Source organism: Thunnus maccoyii, chromosome 8 (assembly GCF_910596095.1).
Source record: "Thunnus maccoyii chromosome 8, fThuMac1.1, whole genome shotgun sequence".
Lineage (NCBI taxonomy): Eukaryota > Metazoa > Chordata > Actinopteri > Scombriformes > Scombridae > Thunnus > Thunnus maccoyii.
The window spans coordinates 16,704,563-16,729,715 of NC_056540.1; the positions used below are offsets into that span (position 1 = coordinate 16,704,563).

At 41.4% G+C, this 25,153-nt stretch overlaps 7 protein-coding genes across 15 annotated transcripts in view; all 7 read left to right on the forward strand.

Moving 5' to 3' along the window:
• Window positions 1–25,153, forward strand: part of LOC121902128 (protocadherin gamma-C5-like) — a 309,164-nt gene that overhangs the window by 105,719 nt on the left and 178,292 nt on the right. The gene's annotated exons all lie outside the window — the stretch shown is intronic.
• LOC121902231 (protocadherin gamma-A2-like) lies at window positions 1,244–3,790 on the forward strand. The gene has a single exon (XM_042419489.1). It carries the CDS (start codon window positions 1,382–1,384, stop codon window positions 3,788–3,790), a length of 2,409 nt encoding a protein of 802 aa, XP_042275423.1. The 5' UTR covers window positions 1,244–1,381.
• Window positions 4,778–7,213, forward strand: LOC121902232 (protocadherin gamma-A2-like). The gene has a single exon (XM_042419490.1). The coding sequence runs from the start codon at window positions 4,778–4,780 to the stop codon at window positions 7,211–7,213; it is 2,436 nt and encodes an 811-aa protein (XP_042275424.1).
• LOC121902233 (protocadherin beta-12-like) lies at window positions 8,362–14,134 on the forward strand. The gene is made up of 4 exons (XM_042419491.1): window positions 8,362–8,645; window positions 9,939–10,698; window positions 11,786–12,085; window positions 13,370–14,134. Exons 1-4 carry the CDS (start codon window positions 8,362–8,364, stop codon window positions 14,132–14,134), a joined length of 2,109 nt encoding a protein of 702 aa, XP_042275425.1.
• LOC121902235 (protocadherin beta-16-like) lies at window positions 15,282–17,800 on the forward strand. Its single transcript, XM_042419492.1, has 2 exons — window positions 15,282–15,565; window positions 16,859–17,800. Exons 1-2 carry the CDS (start codon window positions 15,282–15,284, stop codon window positions 17,790–17,792), a joined length of 1,218 nt encoding a protein of 405 aa, XP_042275426.1. The 3' UTR covers window positions 17,793–17,800.
• On the forward strand, window positions 18,853–21,432 carry LOC121902137 (protocadherin gamma-A3-like). Its single transcript, XM_042419382.1, has one exon. It carries the CDS (start codon window positions 18,882–18,884, stop codon window positions 21,348–21,350), a length of 2,469 nt encoding a protein of 822 aa, XP_042275316.1. The 5' UTR covers window positions 18,853–18,881; the 3' UTR covers window positions 21,351–21,432.
• LOC121902141 (protocadherin gamma-A3-like) lies at window positions 22,239–24,810 on the forward strand. Its single transcript, XM_042419385.1, has one exon. The coding sequence runs from the start codon at window positions 22,351–22,353 to the stop codon at window positions 24,808–24,810; it is 2,460 nt and encodes an 819-aa protein (XP_042275319.1). The 5' UTR covers window positions 22,239–22,350.

The following is a 25,153-nucleotide window of genomic DNA, read 5'->3' on the forward strand; positions in this document are numbered from 1 at the left end:
GTTCTCTATCACTTTTCTTTACTCTCTCTTTCACCATACACAAACTATATTGGAGCCAACTAATAAACCTAATTTCATGAATGTTTCCAAGACACATTTCATCCCAAATGCTGCTTTGAAAGTCATATTCATACAAGACTGACATTTTAGCTATATCTGTCGTGTAACACAGGGAGCTTCTTTGCTCTTATTGCTGTGTGCAACGCTACCCTAGGCTTGAAAGTACATGAATATTAATAATCCCTGGCTGCTGCTGTGCAGTCTTTGCCTGAATAATGCACAATCATGATGTGCTTAATGTTAAGGTCTGCAGCAATGTATGCTAATATTGTGTCTGAATAGGGGGACAGTGTGAGGCACAATCATGCCCCATTAAAATCTGCATTCTTGCCTGTGCAGGCATAATGTAAGAAATATACTGCTGTGAGATTTGTCAGTATACATGCATGCTTGTGGGTGAGTGTTGCAGTCGTTTCACAGTGGATGTAAGTTCCACTGCTCAAATGTAGGTCACTGGATTTATCAGTCACACTGGATCAGGAGAGAAGAGATTATCTATCTATCTATCTATCTATCTATCTATCTATCTGTCTATCTGTCTATCTGTCTATCTGTCTATCTGTCTATCTATCTATCTATCTATCTATCTATCTATCTATCTATCTGTCTATCTGTCTATCTGTCTGTCTGTCTGTCTGTCTATTTTTGTGTGTATATGCCCATGATTGTTTGTATGCACTGTTAAAAAACAATTCTCTCTCTCATTGACACTGTTGGGGCTGTTACATTTAAAGGACGTGACAGGAAGTTGTGATTACAGGGAACCACTTCCCAACACAATACAAAATATTCACAGGTTTACCCAGTTCTCTTCCTAGTCAACTGATATCTAAACGTGGTGACAAGGGCAAGTTCACTGTACAATCAGATACTGAGAAAACATATAATTAACTTTTATTTGTTTTATAAATGACTTTTATTATTTGATGGTTCTTTCATTCTTCGGCGAATTATTATGTTTTAGATCAGTAGCATTAAAGGTTTGTCGGAAAGGGCCTGTAAAGTTTGGATTCAGGAGACAAGACAGACCAGACATTGGAGCACTGGTCCACACATACCGAGGATGATGTTATTTTACTTAGTCACTGTTGGTGGTGCTGTTGCCTAAGCAGACTACTTGTGTAACATCGGCCTTATCACAGAGACCAAGTCACCACCCGTCGTTGAAAGGAATAGACGATGGTTGTGTGTATATATCCGATGAGACACTAGTGTGGATGGTGGCATTGTGTGGATTTGATAGAAGACTGTATAGAATATACGGTACATATTGTGAGCGAGATACGACGCCTCTCTGCTCATACGGCTAACTGGAGCAGATATGGATACACTGAAGAGCAAAGGCACATCGTGGGGTTGGAGAGTCTCCATTTTTCTTTTCTGCGTTGTTGCTGCGGTTAGCGGACAAATTCGTTATTCTATACCAGAGGAGATGAGGAAAGGGCTGTTTGTCGGAGACGTTGCAAAAGACCTTGGCTTGGATGTTAAAAGGTTGGTTTCTGGTCGGGCTCGACTCGCTATAGACGATGATAACCAGTATGTCGCACTGAACCAGAACAAAGGGCATATAGTTGTCAATGAAAGAATTGACAGAGAAAAATTATGCGCCAAGAAATCTCCGTGTAGCTTTAGTCTAGAAATTGTCCTGGAAGATCCACTCGAATTGTTTTCCATTACCATCGAAATACAAGATGTAAACGATCATGCTCCTGCTTTTCCCAAAAAGGAAATTAATTTGGAAATAAGCGAATCGACGCCCACAGGGACTGTATTCTTGCTTGATAGCGCAGCTGATCCCGACGTAGGAATAAACTCACTGCAGAGTTATTCTTTAAAAGCAAATGAACATTTTGTTCTCAAACAACATGCTCGGGCAGATGGGAGTAAATTCGCTGAAATGATACTTCAGAGTGGTTTGGACCGCGAGAAGCAAAGCGAGCACACGCTCATATTAACAGCTGTAGATGGTGGGGAACCTCAGAGGTCTGGAACAGTAAGGATACATGTATCTGTTCTGGATGCAAACGACAACGCACCCGTCTTTACACAGTCCTTATACAAAGTATCTGTGTTTGAAAATGTTTTGCGCGGCACAGTTATTGCTAAAGTGAGTGCCATAGATGCGGACCAAGGTTACAACGGTAACGTAACATATTCCTTCACGCACCTAGAGGACTCATCCTGCCCTTTTGAAATAAATCCTTACACTGGAGAGGTTAAACTCACCGGTGATATCGATTACGAGGTATTACCAAATTACGAAATAAACCTTCAAGCAAAAGATCCGTGGGGTGTAATGGGCGCCAGCAAATTAATAATCGAGATAGCAGATGTGAATGATAACAGTCCAGTTATCACAATGGCCTCTTATTCGGGTAGAATTTCAGAAGATTCTACTCCTGGCACAGTTGTGGCGTTGATTAGTGTCCAAGATAAAGATTCTGGTAAAAACGGACAGGTTCAGTTAAATATAGATGAAAATCTCCCGTTCAAAATCAAATCGTCTCTGAGAAACTATTACGCACTGGTCACGGAGCAAAGCCTCGACCGAGAAAAGCGTTCCAAGTACAGCATCACTCTCACTGCCACAGATGAAGGCTTGCCTGCCTTATCGAGCATAAAAACTGTCGTTTTAGACGTTACTGATATTAATGACAATGCACCAGCATTCAGCCAAAGTGTTTACAGCACTCAGGTAATGGAGAACAATCCTCCTGGAGTCGAAATGTTGCAGATCCACGCCACTGATCCAGATCAGGGTCAGAACGCGCGCATATCATATCTTCTTATTGACGGGGAGGTTAATGGAAATCCAGTCTCCACATATTTCTCCATTGATACCGAGAGTGGAGTCATTCACTCTTTGCGTTCACTTGACTATGAACAAGTCAAAGAGTACAAAATACGAGTTAAAGCGCAAGATGGAGGCTCGCCACCAATAAGTAGTAACGCTACAGTTATTGTTCATGTCCAGGACCAGAACGACAACCCCCCTCAGGTTCTGTACCCAGTCCAGACCGGTGGCTCTCTGGTGGCTGAAATGGTGCCTCGTTCAGCAGATGTGGGCTATCTGGTCACTAAGGTGGTGGCTGTTGATGTGGACTCTGGACAGAATGCCTGGCTCTCCTATAAACTGCAGAAAGCCACAGACAGGGCGTTGTTTGAAGTGGGCTTACAGAATGGAGAAATAAGAACTATCCGCCAGGTGACTGATAAAGATGCTGTGAAACAAAGACTGACTGTTATAGTGGAGGACAACGGGCAGCCCTCTCGTTCAGCTACAGTCATTGTTAACGTGGCGGTGGCGGACAGCTTCCCTGAAGTGCTGTCAGAGTTCACTGACTTTACACACGACAAGGAATACAATGACAACCTGACTTTTTACTTAGTGTTGGCTCTGGCAGTAGTTTCTTTCCTCTTCATCACGTGTTTAGTGGTTATTATATCAGTGAAAATCTACAGATGGAGACAGTCTCGCATCCTGTATCACTCCAATCTTCCTGTGATTCCATATTATCCACCACGTTACTCAGACACTTTGGGGACAGGGACTCTCCAACACGTGTACAATTACGAGGTGTGCAGGACGACTGACTCCAGAAAGAGTGACATCAAGTATATGCCACCAATGAGTCAAAGTTTGGTTAGTGTTGATGACGCTGGAACTGAAACCCTGCAGAATGGAGAACAGTCATCAGCAGTATCTCGTATGTCTACTCTGGTAAGTTAATCTCTGAGCATAATAAATTGTTGATAGAAAGTCCATGTTCATATTTTTTGTATGTATGCTGTTTATTGAAGCTTTAAGAGTTGGCACATAAATATGTTGCTGCTGTACAGAGAAGAGTGTTGTGTTTACAGTCGTTTCTGCACTCAGCCATGTCGCTGTCCATGGTGCTGAAGCGCTGAACTGATACTTTTGCCGTTTGAGGTCGATAGGTTGGACTGACTTTGAGGAGACCCTGGTTACATCGAAAGCAATAATTCGGTGACTAATAATAATAATAATAATAATAATAATATTTAGTATTTAATAACTTTGAAGCATTAAGTACATGGTTAAGGTTGGTGATTGATTATTTTTACTACCACTTCCTTGCTTTCAGTACACACTTCATGAGGAAGAATGTCTTTATTTTTATTTGTTTGTTCTTATAAATATACTATATAGTTTGGTTCAGATGAAATATACAAAACAAAAATCAGATCTTTTCATACTTATAAAATTGTGTTTTGTTTTTGTTTTTAAATCAGGGAGAGATTAATTGTACCCGTTTATCTTTTTGCAAACAGCAACTAGAGATTTGAGTTTTTAATATTGGATGCCTCCTGATAACGAAACACAGCCATGAAAAACGACATGCCACAGATTAAAATAAGAACCCATTAACGTATTTTAATTCATAAATAAGCCATCCAAGCACAAAACCCACTGGGTTAATGTCTGGTTATACTAGTTTCATATTTTAGCCTCCAAGTGACGCTGTTGCCCGATAAGTCAATTCTACCATGCATTGTGAGGCAGTGTTGTTCCCTCCCCTGTTACTGCGTTTTACAAGAGGAGAGGATCTGTGTTACATATGAGCTGGGGCTCAACGAAGACACAGTTGGTTTACAATATAACGCTCATCTAAATTAACCTGGAATGTATGCGTTTTTCTCACTGAATTGAAATCCTCATCCCATAGTTTCTTTTGCTTGAATATTCTGCTTTCACATGGCATTTAAAGAACATCATCAAAACAGAGGAGTACGATGGCGGCGAGGAGTGTACCTATTTATTTTTCTAAATATTTTTCTTAATCAAGCGGAGGCACAGATCCGGTATTCAATCCCAGAGGAGATGAAGAAAGGGTCTCTTGTTGGTAACGTCGCACAAGATCTTGGTTTGGATTTGAAAAGGCTCCGTTCTGGTCGGGCCCGTATCGTGACCGGAGAGAACATCCATTACACCGAGCTGAAGACAGACAAAGGGACTTTGGTCGTGAATGAGAGAATAGACCGAGAGCAGCTTTGTGGAGACGTAACGCCGTGCAGCTTTACCTTTGAGATTTTATTGGAAAACCCAATGGAGTTGCACCCTGTGACCATAGAAGTATTGGACGTAAACGACAACGCTCCCACTTTCCAAAACAGTCACTTGGAATTTGAAATAAGCGAATCAGCTGCGCTTAGTTCCCGTTTTGTCTTAGAGAGTGCGGATGATGCCGATGTAGGGGAAAACGGTCTGCAGAACTACATTTTAACGCCAAATGACAATTTTGTTTTGAAACAACATGTCAATCCAGACGGCAGTAAATATGCTGAAATGATGCTTCAGAAACCCTTAGACCGAGAAGAACAGCCACGCCTGTCTCTAAAGCTGTTGGCTGTGGACGGCGGAAATCCACAGAGATCCGGTACAGTAAATATAGATGTCAACATTCTAGATGCGAATGATAATGCTCCTGTCTTTAATCAATCAGTATATAAGGCTATAGTGATTGAAAATGCGCCAAAAGGCACTCACGTTGTCACTGTGAATGCCAGCGACATAGATAGCGGTTCATACGGACAAGTTACATATTTTTTTTCAAAAGCAAAAGCAGGAATAGCTGATTTGTTCGATATAGATGAGACTACTGGGAGAATATATGTGTCGAGAGAAATAGATTTTGAAAAAGACAAAAAAATTGAGTTCAGGGTTGAAGCTAAAGATCAAGGCGGACTGACAGATTCTAGCAAAGTTGAAATTGAGGTCATTGATGTAAATGATAATGCTCCGGTCATTAACGTTATGTCATTCACGAGTCCTGTGTCAGAAGACTCCCCTGCTGGCACCACTATCGGCATAATTAATGTTAAAGACCTTGATTCGGGTGAAAACGGACAAGTACGGTGCACGATCGAAGGCAGTGTTCCTTTTAGAATTAAATCCAATGTAAGAAATTATTATGCATTGATGACTGATGCTGCATTAGATCGTGAAAATCTGTCTGAATGTAACATCACTGTTATTGCCTCAGACGCAGGATCACCTCCCCTCTTAAGTAAAAAAACCTTTTATCTGAAGGTCTCGGATGTAAATGATAATGCTCCAGTGTTTCCAAGAGGCCTTTACAGTGCGTTCATCCCAGAGAACAACTCTCCGGGTGTCTCTATACTAAGTGTTAATGCTAAAGACCCCGATGAAAATCAGAATGCCCGTGTCTCCTATATTTTGGAAGAGTGTGAGATCGGCGGATCTCCAGTCTCTGAATATGTTTCTGTTAATGCGGAAAGTGGAGTCATTCATGCAGTTCGCTCATACGATTATGAGCAGATCAAAGAACTGGTGTTCATCGTCAAAGCGCAGGATGGAGGTTCCCCTCCACTCAGTAGCAATGTGACTGTGAAAATAATGATCCAGGACCAGAACGACAACCCTCCTCAGGTTCTGTACCCAGTTCAGACTGGTGGCTCTCTGGTGGCTGAATTGGTGCCTCGTTCAGCAGATGTGGGCTATCTGGTCACTAAAGTGGTGGCTGTTGATGTGGACTCTGGACAGAATGCCTGGCTCTCCTATAAACTGCAGAAAGCCACAGACAGGGCGCTGTTTGAAGTGGGCTTACAGAATGGAGAAATAAGAACTATCCGCCAGGTGACTGATAAAGATGCTGTGAAACAAAGACTGACTGTTATAGTGGAGGACAACGGGCAGCCCTCTCGTTCAGCTACGGTCATTGTTAACGTGGCGGTGGCGGACAGCTTCCCTGAAGTGCTGTCAGAGTTCACTGACTTTACACACGACAAGGAGTACAATGACAACCTGACTTTTTACTTAGTGTTGGCTCTGGCTGTAGTTTCCTTCCTCTTCATCACGTGTTTAGTGGTTATTATATCAGTGAAAATCTACAGATGGAGACAGTCTCGCATCCTGTATCACTCCAATCTCCCTGTGATTCCATATTATCCACCACGTTACTCAGACACTTTGGGGACAGGGACTCTCCAACACGTGTACAATTACGAGGTGTGCAGGACGACTGACTCCAGAAAGAGTGACTGTAAGTTCGGCCGAGCTGGTAGTCAGAACGTGCTGATAATGGACCCCAGTTCTACAGGGACGATGCAGCGGATACAGAATGAAAAGAGCATCCTGGATGAACCAGACTCTCCTCTAGAGGTGAGCTAAACATTAAGCTTCATCTTAGTGCTTTTTTTGCTGTTTAATTTTTTGTTGCATAAACAAATAAACAGTTTCATTTTATACCGTCATTTTAAGCACCATGGACAGCATCTCATGTAAAAAGAATGCCACGTGAAACCTATATGATTTTCATTCCCTACGTATATGCGCAATATTCACTGTTGGGTAGCTAAAAGCCCTTGCTTAAAGTTTGGGGAAAAGCTGTAGTAACGGATAAATATCATAAAAGTGTTAACAATGAGTAATAAGGTATGACTGACCCTATTTCGCGCCTTCTCATTTCACAGTCTAAAAGTTCTGCATTGACAGTGCATTTTACCACTATACATAAATCCTTATAAAAATACTTACATTTTAATACCTTTCATACGAGATTTCTTAATTTCAGTGTCTGTTTTTGTAACATTGTAAACGATTGGATCGTTTTGGGTGCCATCAGATTGTTTTTGAAGGTAATCATGCGTATTTATTTATTTAAAAAAATAAAGATAACCATTTGATCGTTTATGTAAAACTTTTAGTCAATTTGAGGTTAAAATATTCTTAGCGGATGTCTAGATTAAGATTTCAATATATTTTATTGAGTGCTGGTCTTTTTTATTTGCATGTAAATGCTTATCGGTACAATATTTTGTCTTTAAATGTGCTTTAATTTACAAATCATGTCATCAAGATCGACCCCAATGTGATTTAACTCGAAAGATATGTTAAAATAATCTGTTTATTTAAATGTGAGTACTGTGGTAGAATTTTCATTTGATTTTCACCTTTTAGACTGTGAGGGACGCTGTTGGCCAGTGAAATAATTTCTTTGTGTCGTCATTGAATCCCCGCCACTGCCCTACTGACTATACAGTGAAGAAGGCTCTCTGTGTTTTGTCGAGGTTTAGGGCACGTAAGAGAGAACATGGCCACGCAGACTTGTCTGTAAACGTTGAAGACTTTTTTAGATATAACAGGGAAACGGATATTTCAGGAGATTTGCCGTCACATTAACTGGATATAGATCATTTTCCTCGATTTTTGTTGGGATGATGGCACCTAGAAGATCTCTCTACATATTAAGATGGCGTTTGTTTGATGCAATGCAGCGGCAAATAGGACTGCTTGTGTTCCTGCTTCATATGGTTAACATGGTAGGTGGTCAGATACGATATTCTATACCAGAGGAGATGAAGAAAGGCTCTGTCATTGGCAATGTTGCGCAAGATCTTGGTTTGGATCTGAAACGGCTCCGTTCTGGGCGGGCCCGTATCGTGACAGAAGAAAACATCCAGTACACCGAGCTGAAGACAGACAAAGGGATTCTAGTCGTGAATGAGATAATAGACCGAGAGCAGCTCTGTGGGGACGTAACACCATGTAGCTTCACCTTTGAGATGATTTTGGAAAATCCTATGGAATTGCACAGAATAACTGTTGAGGTTTTGGATATAAATGATCATGCTCCCGTCTTCCCAAATCAAGCTAAAGCTATCAGCTTGGAAATAAGCGAATCAGCTGCAGTCGGAGTGCAGTTTCCACTGCAGAGTGCAGAGGATCTAGATGTGGGGCAAAACGGATTGCAAGATTACATTTTATCACAAAACGACAATTTTATATTGAAGCAACATCCAAATCCAGATGGAAGAAAATATGTGGAAATGGTGCTCCAGAAGCCTTTAGACCGAGAACAACGTCCACATTTCTCTTTAAAACTAATCGCAGTTGACGGAGGGACACCACAGAGATCCGGTACAGTAAATATAGATGTGACTGTGTTAGATGCCAACGACAATGCTCCAGTATTTAACCAATCAGTGTATAAAGCGTCTGTGATGGAAAACACAATGAAAGGCACCGATATTATTACAGTAAATGCCACAGACGCTGACAGCGGTTCAAACGGACTCATTACTTACAGTTTGTCTAAAATGAAAGGAAGTGCAGCAGATATATTCAGTATCGATGAAAACACTGGCACGATTTCTCTCTCTGGTCAGATGGATTATGAAAAGGACAGAAAGTACGAGGTGAGAGTGGAGGCAAAGGATCAGGGTGGCCTAACCGGGACCAGCAAAGTTATATTTGAGGTTGTTGATGTCAATGATAATGCCCCAGCTATAAATATTATGTCATTTTCCAGCCCCTTGTCCGAGGATGCGCGTCCTGGTACAACTATTGCGATTTTAAACATAAAAGATGCAGATTCTGAAAAAAATGGGCAAATAAAATGTTCTGTAGATGGGAAACTTCCCTTTAAAATCGAGTCATCTCTGACAAAATATTACAATTTGGTCTCAGATCAATATTTTGATAGAGAATCAGTCTCAGAATATAACATAACAATAACAGCCACTGATTTCGGGTCTCCTCCTCTTTCTACCTCAACAAAATTAAATCTAAAAATTTCTGACGTAAACGACAACGCACCATTATTTGATAAAAACATGTATTCTGCTTACGTCACAGAGAACAATTCCCCTGGAGTTTCAATATTTGCTGTCAGCGCGCGGGACTCTGATTGGAATCAAAACGCCAGAATCTCGTATCTTTTAGAAGACACACAGGTGAGCGGTAGTCCAGTTTCTACTTATGTGTCTTTAAACTCTGAAACTGGAGTTCTTAGCGCGGTTCGCTCCTTAGATTATGAGCAAATTAAACAGCTTCAGCTGGTAGTCAAAGCGCAGGATGGAGGCTCCCCTCCACTCAGTAGCAATGTGACCGTGAAAATAATGATCCAGGACCAGAACGACAACCCCCCTCAGGTTCTCTACCCAGTCCAGACCGGTGGCTCTCTGGTGGCTGAAATGGTGCCTCGTTCAGCAGATGTGGGCTATCTGGTCACTAAAGTGGTGGCTGTTGATGTGGACTCTGGACAGAATGCCTGGCTCTCCTATAAACTGCAGAAAGCCACAGACAGGGCGCTGTTTGAAGTGGGCTTACAGAATGGAGAAATAAGAACTATCCGCCAGGTGACTGATAAAGATGCTGTGAAACAAAGACTGACTGTCATAGTGGAGGACAACGGGCAGCCCTCTCGTTCAGCTACAGTCATTGTTAATGTGGCGGTGGCGGACAGTTTCCCTGAAGTGCTGTCAGAGTTCACTGACTTTACACACGACAAGGAGTACAATGACAACCTGACTTTTTACTTAGTGTTGGCTCTGGCAGTAGTTTCTTTCCTCTTCATCACGTGTTTAGTGGTTATTATATCAGTGAAAATCTACAGATGGAGACAGTCTCGCATCCTGTATCACTCCAATCTCCCTGTGATTCCATATTATCCACCACGTTACTCAGACACTTTGGGGACAGGTACTCTCCAACACGTGTACAATTACGAGGTGTGCAGGACGACTGACTCCAGAAAGAGTGACATCAAGTATATGCCACCAATGAGTCAAAGTTTGGTTAGTGTTGATGACGCTGGAACTGAAACCCTGCAGAATGGAGAACAGTCATCAGCAGTATCTCGTATGTCTACTCTGGTAAGTTAATCTCTGAGCATAATAAATTGTTGATAGAAAGTCCATGTTCATATTTTTTGTATGTATGCTGTTTATTGAAGCTTTAAGAGTTGGCACATAAATATGTTGCTGCTGTACAGAGAAGAGTGTTGTGTTTACAGTCGTTTCTGCACTCAGCCCTGTCGCTGTCCATGGTGCTGAAGCGCTGAACTGATACTTTTGCCGTTTGAGGTCGATAGGTTGGACTGACTTTGAAGAGACCCTGGTTACATCGAAAGCAATAATTCGGTGACTAATAATAATAATAATAATAATAATATTTAGTATTTAATAACTTTGAAGCATTAAGTACATGGTTAAGGTTGGTGATTGATTATTTTTACTACCACTTCCTTGCTTTCAGTACACACTTCATGAGGAAGAATGTCTTTATTTTTATTTGTTTGTTCTTATAAATATACTTTATAGTTTGGTTCAGATGAAATATACAAAACAAAAATCAAATCTTTTCATACTTATAAAATTGTGTTTTGTTTTTGTTTTTTGTTTTTAAATCAGGGAGAGATTAATTGTACCCGTTTATCTTTTTGCAAACAGCAACTAGAGATTTGAGTTTTTAATATTAGATGCCTCCTGGTAACGAAACAGAGCCATGAAAAACGACATGCCACAGATTAAAATAAGAACCCATTAACGTATTTTAATTCATAAATAAGCCACCCAAGCACATAACCCACTGGGTTAATGTCTGGTTATACTAGTTTCATATTTTAGCCTCCAAGTGACGCTGTTGCCCGATAAGTCAAGTCTACCATGCATTGTGAGGCAGTGTTGTTCCCTCCTCTATTACTGCGTTTTACAAAAGGAGAGGATCTGTGTTACATATGAGCTGGGGCTCAACGAAGACACAGTTGGTTTACAATATAACGCTCATCTAAATTAACCTGGAATGTATGCGTTTTTCTCACTGAATTGAAATCCTCATCCCATAGTTTCTTTTTCTTGAATATTCTGCTTTCACATGGCATTTAAAGAACATCATCAAAACAGAGGAGTACGATGGAGACGAGGAGTGTACCTATTTATTTTTCTAAATATTTTTCTTAAGCAAGCGAAGGCACAGATCCGGTATTCAATCCCAGAGGAGATGAAGAAAGGGTCTCTTGTTGGTAACGTCGCACAAGATCTTGGTTTGGATTTGAAAAGGCTCCGTTCTGGTCGGGCCCGTATCGTGACCGGAGAGAACATCCATTACACCGAGCTGAAGACAGACAAAGGGATTTTGGTCGTGAATGAGAGAATAGACCGAGAGCAGCTTTGTGGAGACGTAACGCCGTGCAGCTTTACCTTTGAGATTTTATTGGAAAACCCAATGGAGTTGCACCCTGTGACCATAGAAGTATTGGACGTAAACGACAACGCTCCCACTTTTCAAAACAGTCACTTGGAATTTGAAATAAGCGAATCAGCTGCGCTTAGTTCCCGTTTTGTCTTAGAGAGTGCGGATGATGCCGATGTAGGGGAAAACGGTCTGCAGAACTACATTTTAACGCCGAATGACAATTTTGTTTTGAAACAACATGTCAATCCAGACGGCAGTAAATATGCTGAAATGGTGCTTCAGAAACCTTTAGACCGAGAAGAACAGCCACGCCTGTCTCTAAAGCTGTTGGCTGTGGACGGCGGAAATCCACAGAGATCCGGTACAGTAAATATAGATGTCAACATTCTAGATGCGAATGATAATGCTCCTGTCTTTAATCAATCAGTATATAAGGCTATAGTGATTGAAAATGCGCCAAAAGGCACGTACGTTGTCACTGTGAACGCCAGCGACATAGATAGCGGTTCAAACGGACAAGTTACATATTTCTTTTCAAAAGCAAAAGCAGGAATAGCTGATTTGTTCGATATAGATGAGACTACTGGGAGAATATATGTGTCGAGAGAAATAGATTTTGAAAAGGACAAAAAAATTGAGTTCAGGGTTGAAGCTAAAGATCAAGGCGGACTGACAGATTCTAGCAAAGTTGAAATTGAGGTCATTGATGTAAATGATAATGCTCCGGTCATTAACGTTATGTCATTCACAAGTCCTGTGTCAGAAGACTCCCCTGCTGGCACCACTATCGGCATAATTAATGTTAAAGACCTTGATTCGGGTGAAAACGGACAAGTACGGTGCATGATCGAAGGCAGTGTTCCTTTTAGAATTAAATCCAATGTAAGAAATTATTATGCATTGATGACTGATGCTGCATTAGATCGTGAAAATCTGTCTGAATGTAACATCACTGTTATTGCCTCAGACGCAGGATCACCTCCCCTCTTAAGTAAAAAAACTTTTTATCTGAAGGTCTCGGATGTAAATGATAATGCTCCAGTGTTTCCAAGAGGCCTTTACAGTGCGTTCATCCCAGAGAACAACTCTCCGGGTGTCTCTATACTAAGTGTTAATGCTAAAGACCCCGATGAAAATCAGAATGCCCGTGTCTCCTATATTTTGGAAGAGTGTGAGATCGGCGGATCTCCAGTCTCTGAATATGTTTCTGTTAATGCGGAAAGTGGAGTCATTCATGCAGTTCGCTCATACGATTATGAGCAGATCAAAGAACTGGTGTTCATCGTCAAAGCGCAGGATGGAGGTTCCCCTCCACTCAGTAGCAATGTGACTGTGAAAATAATGATCCAGGACCAGAACGACAACCCCCCCCAGGTTCTGTACCCAGTCCAGACCGGTGGCTCTCTGGTGGCTGAAATGGTGCCTCGTTCAGCAGATGTGGGCTATCTGGTCACTAAAGTGGTGGCTGTTGATGTGGACTCTGGACAGAATGCCTGGCTCTCCTATAAACTGCAGAAAGCCACAGACAGGGCGCTGTTTGAAGTGGGCTTACAGAATGGAGAAATAAGAACTATCCGCCAGGTGACTGATAAAGATGCTGTGAAACAAAGACTGACTGTTATAGTGGAGGACAACGGGCAGCCTTCTCGTTCAGCTACAGTCATTGTTAATGTGGCGGTGGCGGACAGCTTCCCTGAAGTGCTGTCAGAGTTCACTGACTTTACACACGACAAGGAGTACAATGACAACCTGACTTTTTACTTAGTGTTGGCTCTGGCTGTAGTTTCCTTCCTCTTCATCACGTGTTTAGTGGTTATTATATCAGTGAAAATCTACAGATGGAGACAGTCTCGCATCCTGTATCACTCCAATCTCCCTGTGATTCCTTATTATCCACCACGTTACTCAGACACTTTGGGGACAGGGACTCTCCAACACGTGTACAATTACGAGGTGTGCAGGACGACTGACTCCAGAAAGAGTAACTGTAAGTTCGGCCGAGCTGGTAGTCAGAACGTGCTGATAATGGACCCCAGTTCTACAGGGACGATGCAACGGATGCAGAGTGAAAAGAGCATCCTGGATGAACCAGACTCTCCTCTAGAGGTGAGCTAAACATTAAGCTTCATCTTAGTGCTTTTTTTTGCTGTTTAATTTTTTGTTGCATAAACAAATAAACAGTTTCATTCTATACCGTCATTTTAAGCACCATGGACAACATCTCATGTAAAAAGAATGCGGCATGAAACCTATATGATTTTCATTCCCTACGTATATGCGCAATATTCACTGTTGGGTAGCTAAAAGCCCTTGCTTAAAGTTTGGGGAAAGGCTCTAGTAACGGATAAATATAAATGTGTTAACAACGAGTAATAAGGTATGACTGACCCTATTTCGCGCCTTCTCATTTCACAGTCTAAAAGTTCTGCATTGACAATGCATTTTACCACTAAACATAAATCCTTATAAAAATATTTACATTTTAATACCTTTCATACGAGATTTCTTAATTTCAGTTTCTGTTTTTGTAACATTGTAAACGATTGGATCGTTTTGGGTGCCATCAGATTGTTTTTGAAGGTAATCATGCGTATTTATTTATTTGAAAAATATTAAGATAACCATTTGATAGTTTATGTAAAATTTTTAGTCAATTTGAGGTTAAAATGTTCTTAGCGGATGTCTAGATTAAGATTTCAATATATTTTATTGAGTGCTGGTCTTTTTTATTTGCATGTAAATGCTTATCGGTACAATATGTTGTCTTTAAATGTGCTTTAATTTACAAATCATGTCATCCAGATCGACCCCAATGTCATTTAACTCGATAGATATGTTAAAATAATCTGTTTATTTAAATGTGAGTACTGTGGTAGAATTTTCATTTGATTTTCACCTTTTAGACTGTTAGGGACGCTGTTGGCCAGTGAAATAATTTCTTTGTGTCGTCATTGAATCCCTGCCACTCCCCTACTGACTATACAGTAAAGAAGGCTCTCTGTGTTTTGTCGAGGTTTAGGGCACGTAAGAGAGAACATGGCCACGCAGACTTGTCTGTAAACGTTGAAGACGTTATTAGATATAACAGGGAAACGGATATTTCAGGAGATTTGCCGTCACATTAACTGGATATAGATCATTTTCCTCGATTTTTGTTGGGATGATGGCACCTAGAAGATCTCTCTACATATTAAGATGGCGTTTGTTTTATGCAATGCAGCGGCAAATAGGACTGCTTGTGTTCCTGCTTCATATGGTTAACATGGTAGGTGGTCAGATACGATATTCTATACCAGAGGAGATGAAGAAAGGCTCTGTCATTGGCAATGTTGCGCAAGATCTTGGTTTGGATCTGAAAAGGCTCCGTTCTGGGCGGGCCCGTATCGTGACAGATGAAAACATCCAGTACACCGAGCTGAAGACAGACAAAGGGATTCTAGTCGTCAATGAGAGAATAGACCGAGAGCAGCTCTGTGGGGACGTAACACCGTGTAGCTTTACCTTTGAGATGATTTTGGAAAATCCTATGGAATTGCACAGAATAACTGTTGAGGTTTTGGATATAAATGATCACGCTCCCGTCTTCCCAAATCAAGCTAAAGCTATCAGCTTGGAAATAAGCGAATCAGCTGTAGTCGGAGTGCAGTTTCCACTGCAGAGTGCAGAGGATCTAGATGTGGGGCAAAACGGATTGCAAGATTACATTTTATCACAAAACGACAATTTTATATTGAAGCAACATCCAAATCCAGATGGAAGAAAATATGTTGAAATGGTGCTCCAGAAGCCTTTAGACAGAGAACAACGTCCTAATTTCTCTTTAAAACTAATCGCAGTTGACGGAGGGACACCACAGAGATCCGGTACAGTAAATATAGATGTGACTGTGTTAGATGCCAACGACAATGCTCCAGCATTTAACCAATCAGTGTATAAAGCGTCTGTGATGGAAAATACAATGAAAGGCACCAATATTATTACAGTAAATGCCACAGACGCTGATAGCGGTTCATATGGACGCATTACTTACAGTCTCTCTAAAAGTAAAGGAAGTGCAGCAGATATATTCAGTATCGATGAAAACACTGGCACGATTTCTCTCTCTGGTCAGATGGATTATGAAAAGGACAGAAAATACGAGGTGAGAGTGGAGGCAAAGGATCAGGGTGGCCTAACCGGGACAAGCAAAGTAATATTTGAGGTTGTTGATGTCAATGATAATGCTCCAGTTATAAATATTATGTCATTTTCCAGCCCCTTGTCTGAGGATGCGCGTCCCGGTACAACTATTGCGATTTTAAACATAAAAGATGCAGATTCTGAAAAAAATGGGCAAATAAAATGTTCTGTAGATGGCAAACTTCCCTTTAAAATCGAATCATCTCTAACAAAATATTACAATTTGGTCTCAGATCAATATTTTGATAGAGAATCGGTCTCAGAATATAACATAACAATAACAGCCACTGATTTCGGGTCTCCTCCTCTTTCTACCTCAACAAAATTAAATCTAAAAATTTCTGACGTAAACGACAACGCACCATTATTTGGTAAGAACATGTATTCTGCTTACGTCACAGAGAATAATTCCCCTGGAGTTTCAATATTTGCTGTCAGCGCGCGGGACTCTGATTGGAATCAAAACGCCAGAATCTCGTATCTTTTAGAAGACACACAGGTGAGCGGTAGTCCAGTTTCTACTTATGTGTCTTTAAACTCTGAAACTGGAGTTCTTAGCGCGGTTCGCTCCTTAGATTATGAGCAAATTAAACAGCTTCAGCTGGTAGTCAAAGCGCAGGATGGAGGCTCCCCTCCACTCAGTAGCAATGTGACCGTGAAAATAATGATCCAGGACCAGAACGACAATCCTCCTCAGGTTCTCTACCCAGTCCAGACCGGTGGCTCTCTGGTGGCTGAAATGGTGCCTCGTTCAGCAGATGTGGGCTATCTGGTCACTAAAGTGGTGGCTGTTGATGTGGACTCTGGACAGAATGCCTGGCTCTCCTATAAACTGCAGAAAGCCACAGACAGGGCGCTGTTTGAAGTGGGCTTACAGAATGGAGAAATAAGAACTATCCGCCAGGTGACTGATAAAGACGCTGTGAAACAAAGACTGACTGTTATAGTGGAGGACAACGGGCAGCCCTCTCGTTCAGCCACAGTCATTGTTAACGTGGCGGTGGCGGACAGCTTCCCTGAAGTGCTGTCAGAGTTCACTGACTTTACACACGACAAGGAGTACAATGACAACCTGACTTTTTACTTAGTGTTGGCTCTGGCAGTAGTTTCCTTCCTCTTCATCACGTGTTTAGTGGTTATTATATCAGTGAAAATCTACAGATGGAGACAGTCTCGCATCCTGTATCACTCCAATCTCCCTGTGATTCCATATTATCCACCACGTTACTCAGACACTTTGGGGACAGGGACTCTCCAACACGTGTACAATTACGAGGTGTGCAGGACGACTGACTCCAGAAAGAGTGACTGTAAGTTCGGCAGAGCTGGTAGTCAGAACGTGCTGATAATGGACCCCAGTTCTACAGGGACGATGCAGCGGATGCAGAGTGAAAAGAGCATACTGGATGAACCAGACTCTCCTCTAGAGGTGAGTTCAACAACTTATCTTCGTAATTGTGCCCCGTTTTCGCTTCCTCTTTTAGTTGCATTGATAAAAAAATCGTTTCACTTTATGTCGCCATTTTCAGCACCATGGACACATCTCAGTTTGCACAGTTGCATAGAAATGCTGGTTCTGTTTAAGTCTTCATAGATGCAGCATTGGAAAGGACAGGCTCCTAATAAAATTGCGTTTATATGTATCTATTTTGTGTTGCTGATATGCGTCATGGGAAATGTAAAGCTGTATTAATGATGGTCAAACTAAACGTGTCTGCGCAGTGTTTACTGCCAAAGTTTTTCACTTTGTTGTTCATATATCGTTGAGAGATGTTGTAGTTACGGCTGAAGTTCGGAAACTAAAGGCACCTGGTAAAGTTTGAGCAAAGATTTTAGTCACGTTAAAATAATGAAAACATTAATGCCAAGTGATAGCATAAGAGAATAGCCGCACCGCCCACATATTTTCTCTTTAGAATATAAAAGGTACACTAGTCGTCTTCCTGCACTGATACTGCATATTATCACCAGCAATAATGAAGATTAGTTGCATATTCGAGTATTTAAGAGGAAACTGCTTGATTTCCACATCCATCTGGAAGGTCTGCATCATGATATAACACGTTGTAAACCATTGAATCATATGGAGTTTTTTAAAACATATATTTCATAATTGAGACATGTATATTTTAATATAATTTTATGTTATATGTGGGACTTTTATTTGCAATCAGTGATTACATTTTTGTCCGTAAGACCGACTGCATTGTAAGTGAATTGTTTGAGATTCAATTTTCTATTATTTTGGACAGATCGTTTTTGCGGTTTCCTGTTACACATACTTTGTTATAATACAAATATTAATTTGAAATGTGTTTGAATTTAAACATCCCTTATTAAGAGTCATCCCAATGTGATGTCCATACGTTATAGAGATGTGTTCCTTTTGTCATTTTGTGTCAGTACTGTCGTCTTGGCCTCATTTGATGTTCACTTCTTAGACTCTAAGGGACGCTGTTGGCTAGTAAAAAGAATAATTTCTGTGTTGTGTCGTCTTTCAGTCCACTCCCCTACTGACTATACAGTGAAGGAGGCTCTCTGTGTTTTGTCGAGGTTTAGGGCACGTAAGAGAGAACACAGCCTAACAGACTTGGATGTAAACGTTTAAGACGTGATATAACAAGGCACCGGACCGTCATATCAATTGGACATAGATCATCTTTCCCGATTCTTTGTCTCCATCATGGCAACTCGAAGACATCTCACCTACATGTGCGAAAGATGGCGATTGTTTTATGGACTGCGAGGACAAATAGGACTGCTCATGCTCCTGCTTCGTGTGGTTAATATGGCAAGTGGTCAGATTCGTTATTCCATACCAGAGGAGATGAAGAAAGGCTCTGTCATTGGTAATGTAGCGCAAGATCTTGGTTTTGATCTGAAAAGGCTCCGTTCTGGGCGGGCCCGTATTGTGACCGGAGAAAACATCCAGTACATCGAGCTGAAGACAGACAAAGGGATTTTAGTCGTGAATGAGAGAATAGACCGAGAGCAGCTTTGTGGGGACGTAACACCGTGTAGCTTCAGCTTTGAGATGATTTTAGAAAATCCTATGGAATTGCACAGAATAACTGTTGAAGTTTTGGATATAAATGATCACGCCCCTGTCTTCCCAAATAAAGATAAATCTATCAGCTTTGAAATAAGTGAATCAGCTGTAGTCGGAGTGCAGTTTCCACTGCAGAGTGCAGAGGATCTAGATGTGGGGCAAAACGGATTGCAAGATTATATTCTATCACCAAACGACAATTTTATATTGAAGCAACATGCAAATCCAGATGGAGGTAAATATGTGGAAATGGTGCTCCAGAAGCCTTTAGACAGAGAACAACGTCCTAATTTCTCTTTAAAACTAATCGCAGTTGACGGAGGAACACCACAGAGATCCGGTACAGTAAATATAGATGTGACTGTGTTAGATGTCAACGACAACGCTCCAGTATTTAATCAATCAGTGTATAAAGCGTCTGTAATGGAAAACACGACAAAGGGCACTAGCATTATTACAGTAAATGCAACAGACGCTGACAGCGGTTCAGACGGACTCATTACTTACAGTTTGTCTAAAATGAAAGGAAGTGCAGCAGATATATTCAGTATTGACGAAAACACTGGCACAATTTATGTATCTGGTCAAATAGATTATGAAAAGGACAGAAAATACGAGGTGAGAGTGGAGGCAAAGGATCAGGGTGGTTTAATCGGGACAAGCAAAGTTATATTTGAGGTTATTGATGTCAATGATAATGCCCCAGCTATAAATATTATGTCATTTTCCAGCCTCTTGTCCGAGGATGCGCGTCCTGGTACAACTATTGCGATTTTAAACATAAAAGATGCAGATTCTGAAAAAAATGGGCAAATAATATGTTCTGTAGATGGCAAACTTCCCTTTAAAATCGAATCATCTCTAACAAACTATTACAATTTGGTCTCAGATCAATATTTTGATAGAGAATCGGTCTCAGAATATAACATAACAATAACAGCCACTGATTTCGGGTCTCCTCCTCTTTCTACCTCAACAAAATTACATCTAAAACTTTCTGACGTAAACGACAACGCACCATTATTTGATAAAAACATGTATTCTGCTTACGTCACAGAGAATAATTCCCCTGGAGTTTCAATATTTGCTGTCAGCGCGCGGGACTCTGATTGGAATCAAAACGCCAGAATCTCGTATCTTTTAGAAGACACACAGGTGAGCGGTAGTCCAGTTTCTACTTATGTGTCTTTAAACTCTGAAACTGGAGTTCTTAGCGCGGTTCGCTCCTTAGATTATGAGCAAATTAAACAGCTTCAGCTGGTAGTCAAAGCGCAGGATGGAGGCTCCCCTCCACTCAGTAGCAACGTGACCGTGAAAATAATGATCCAGGACCAGAACGACAACCCCCCTCAGGTTCTCTACCCAGTCCAGACCGGTGGCTCTCTGGTGGCTGAAATGGTGCCTCGTTCAGCAGATGTGGGCTATCTGGTCACTAAAGTGGTGGCTGTTGATGTGGACTCTGGACAGAATGCCTGGCTCTCCTATAAACTGCAGAAAGCCACAGACAGGGCGCTGTTTGAAGTGGGCTTACAGAATGGAGAAATAAGAACTATCCGCCAGGTGACTGATAAAGATGCTGTGAAACAAAGACTGACTGTTATAGTGGAGGACAACGGGCAGCCCTCTCGTTCAGCTACAGTCATTGTTAACGTGGCGGTGGCGGACAGCTTCCCTGAAGTGCTGTCAGAGTTCATTGACTTTGCACACGACAAGGAGTACAATGACAACCTGACTTTTTACTTAGTGTTGGCTCTGGCTGTAGTTTCCTTCCTCTTCATCACGTGTTTAGTGGTTATTATATCAGTGAAAATCTACAGATGGAGACAGTCTCGCATCCTGTATCACTCCAATCTCCCTGTGATTCCATATTATCCACCACGTTACTCAGACACTTTGGGGACAGGGACTCTCCAACACGTGTACAATTACGAGGTGTGCAGGACGACTGACTCCAGAAAGAGTGACTGTAAGTTCGGCAGAGCTGGTAGTCAGAACGTGCTGATAATGGACCCCAGTTCTACAGGGACGATGCAGCGGATGCAGAATGAAAAGAGCATCCTGGATGAACCAGACTCTCCTCTAGAGGTGAGTTTAATAATTTAGCTTCGTAATTGTGCCCCCCTTTTCGGTTCCTTTTTAACTTGCATCATAAAAAAATCGTTTCACTTTATGTCGCCATTTTCAGCACCATCGACAGCATCTCAGATTGCAATATTTCATAGAAAAGCTGGTTCTGTTTAAGTCTTCATACATGCAGCATTGGAAAACCAGGAAAAGCAGAGACTTCTAAACGAAATGTGTTTATATGTGTCCATAGTTGCATATTCGAGTATTTAAGCGGAAACTGCTCAATTTACACATCCATGTGGAACGTCTGCATCATTATATGACACACTGTAAGCCATTGAATCGTTTTATGGAGTTTTTAAATACACACACACACACACACACACACAAACACACACACACACACACACACACACATACACACACACACACACACACATATATATATATATTAGAATTGAAACATGTATATTTTAATATAATTTTATGTTATATGTGGGACTTTTATTTGCAATCAGTGATTACATTTTTGTCAGTAAGACCGACTGCATTGTGGGTGAATCATTTGAGATTACATTTTCTCTTTGGAGGGGTCGTTTCTGCGGTTTGCTGTTATACAGAATTTGTTATATTACACATATTCAGTTAAAATCTGTTTTAGTTTATAAATACTTCATTAAAAGTCATCCCAATGCGATGTCCACACGTTATAGAGATGTTTTCCGTATGTTATTTTTAGATTGTCGGTACTGTGGTCTTGGCCCCATTGATGTTCACCTTTTAGACTCTAAGGGACGCTGTTGACTAGTAAAAAATAATTTCTGTGTTGTGTCGTCATTCAGTCTACTCCCCTACTGACTATACAGTGAAGGAGGCTCTCTGTGTTTTGTCGAGGTTTAACGTAAGAGAGAACATGGCCTCACAGACTTGTATGTAAACGTTGAAGACTGATATAAGAAGGAAACGGGGAGCACAACCATTTTAAACGTCATATCTATTGGATATAGATCACCTTTCCTGATTCTTTGTTGCCATCATGGCAACTCGAAGACATCTCGCCTACATGTGCGAAAGATGGCGATTGTTTTATGGACTGCGAGGACGAATAGGACTGCTCATGCTCCTGCTTCATATGGTTAACATGGTAGGTGGTCAGATTCGTTATTCCATACCAGAGGAGATGAGGAAAGGCTCTGTCATTGGTAATGTAGCGCAAGATCTTGGTTTGGATCTGAAAAGGCTCCGTTCTGGGCGGGCCCGTATCGTGACAGAAGAAAACATCCAGTACACGGAGCTGAAGACAGACAAAGGGATTCTGGTCGTCAATGAGAGAATAGACCGAGAGCAGCTTTGTGGGGACGTAACACCGTGTAGCTTTAGCTTTGAGGTGATTTTGGAAAATCCTATGGAATTGCACAGAATAACTGTTGAGGTTTTGGATATAAATGATCACGCTCCTGTCTTCCCAAATAAAGATAAAGCTATCAGTTTTGAAGTCAGTGAATTAGCTGCAGTCGGAGTGCAGTTTCCACTGCAGAGTGCAGAGGATCTAGATGTGGGGCAAAACGGATTACAAGACTACATTTTATCACCAAATGACAATTTTATATTGAAACAACATGCAAATCCAGATGGAGGTAAATATGTTGAAATTGTACTCCAGAAGCCTTTAGACAGAGAACAACGTCCACATTTGTCTTTAAAACTAATCGCAGTTGACGGAGGAACACCACAGAGATCTGGTACAGTAAATATAGATGTGACTGTGATAGATGCTAACGACAATATTCCGGTTTTTAATCAGTCAGTGTATAAAGCGTCCGTAATGGAAAACACGACAAAGGGCACTAGCATTATTACAGTAAATGCAACAGACGCTGACAGCGGTTCAAACGGACTCATTACTTACAGTTTGTCTAAAATGAAAGGAAGTGCAGCAGATATATTCAGTATTGACGAAAACACTGGCACAATTTATGTATCTGGTCAAATAGATTATGAAAGGGACAGAAAATACGAGGTGAGAGTGGAGGCAAAGGATCAGGGTGGTTTAATCGGGACAAGCAAAGTTATATTTGAGGTTATTGATGTCAATGATAATGCCCCAGCTATAAATATTATGTCATTTTCCAGCCCCTTGTCCGAGGATGCGCATCCTGGTACAACTATTGCGATTTTAAACATAAAAGATGCAGATTCTGAAAAAAATGGGCAAATAAAATGTTCTGTAGATGGCAAACTTCCCTTTAAAATCGAATCATCTCTAACAAACTATTACAATTTGGTCTCAGATCAATATTTGGATAGAGAATCCGTCCCCGAATATAACATAACAATAACAGCCACTGATTTCGGGTCTCCTCCTCTTTCTACCTCAACAAAATTATATCTAAAACTTTCTGACGTAAACGACAACGCACCATTATTTGATAAAAACATGTATTCTGCTTACGTCACAGAGAATAATTCCCCTGGAGTTTCAATATTTGCTGTCAGCGCGCGGGACTCTGATTGGAATCAAAACGCCAGAATCTCGTATCTTTTAGAAGACACACAGGTGAGCGGTAGTCCAGTTTCTACTTATGTGTCTTTAAACTCTGAAACTGGAGTTCTTAGCGCGGTTCGCTCCTTAGATTATGAGCAAATTAAACAGCTTCAGCTGGTAGTCAAAGCGCAGGATGGAGGCTCCCCTCCACTCAGTAGCAATGTGACCGTGAAAATAATGATCCAGGACCAGAACGACAACCCCCCTCAGGTTCTCTACCCAGTCCAGACCGGTGGCTCTCTGGTGGCTGAAATGGTGCCTCGTTCAGCAGATGTGGGCTATCTGGTCACTAAAGTGGTGGCTGTTGATGTGGACTCTGGACAGAATGCCTGGCTCTCCTATAAACTGCAGAAAGCCACAGACAGGGCGCTGTTTGAAGTGGGCTTACAGAATGGAGAAATAAGAACTATCCGCCAGGTGACTGATAAAGATGCTGTGAAACAAAGACTGACTGTTATAGTGGAGGACAACGGGCAGCCCTCTCGTTCAGCTACAGTCATTGTTAACGTGGCGGTGGCGGACAGCTTCCCTGAAGTGCTGTCAGAGTTCACTGACTTTACACACGACAAGGAGTACAATGACAACCTGACTTTTTACTTAGTGTTGGCTCTGGCTGTAGTTTCCTTCCTCTTCATCACGTGTTTAGTGGTTATTATATCAGTGAAAATCTACAGATGGAGACAGTCCCGCATCCTGTATCACTCCAATCTCCCTGTGATTCCTTATTATCCACCACGTTACTCAGACACTTTGGGGACAGGGACTCTCCAACACGTGTACAATTACGAGGTGTGCAGGACGACTGACTCCAGAAAGAGTGACTGTAAGTTCGGCAGAGCTGGTAGTCAGAACGTGCTGATAATGGACCCCAGTTCTACAGGGACGATGCAGCGGATACAGAATGAAAAGAGCATCCTGGATGAACCAGACTCTCCTCTAGAGGTGAGCTGAATAATTTTTCTCAGTCTATGTGCCCATTTTGTTCTCTTCCTTTATTTAGTTGAATTGACGAAAAACCGTTGCACTTCATACCGTCATTTTCAGTACCATGGACAGCATCTCAGTTTGCATTACCTGACAGATAAGCTGATTTTTCCTTAATAGATGCAGCATTGGAAAGCATAAACTCCTAAAAGAATCTATCGTATCGTCATATGTAACTCTTTTATGTTGCCTAAATGCAGTTTTGGAAATAAATGCTGCAGTAATTGTGTTCAAACTTCGTTTACTGCCAGCGTTTATTTATCTTTTTTTTCATCCAATACACCTACGCGCCAAGGAATGTTAGGTGTGT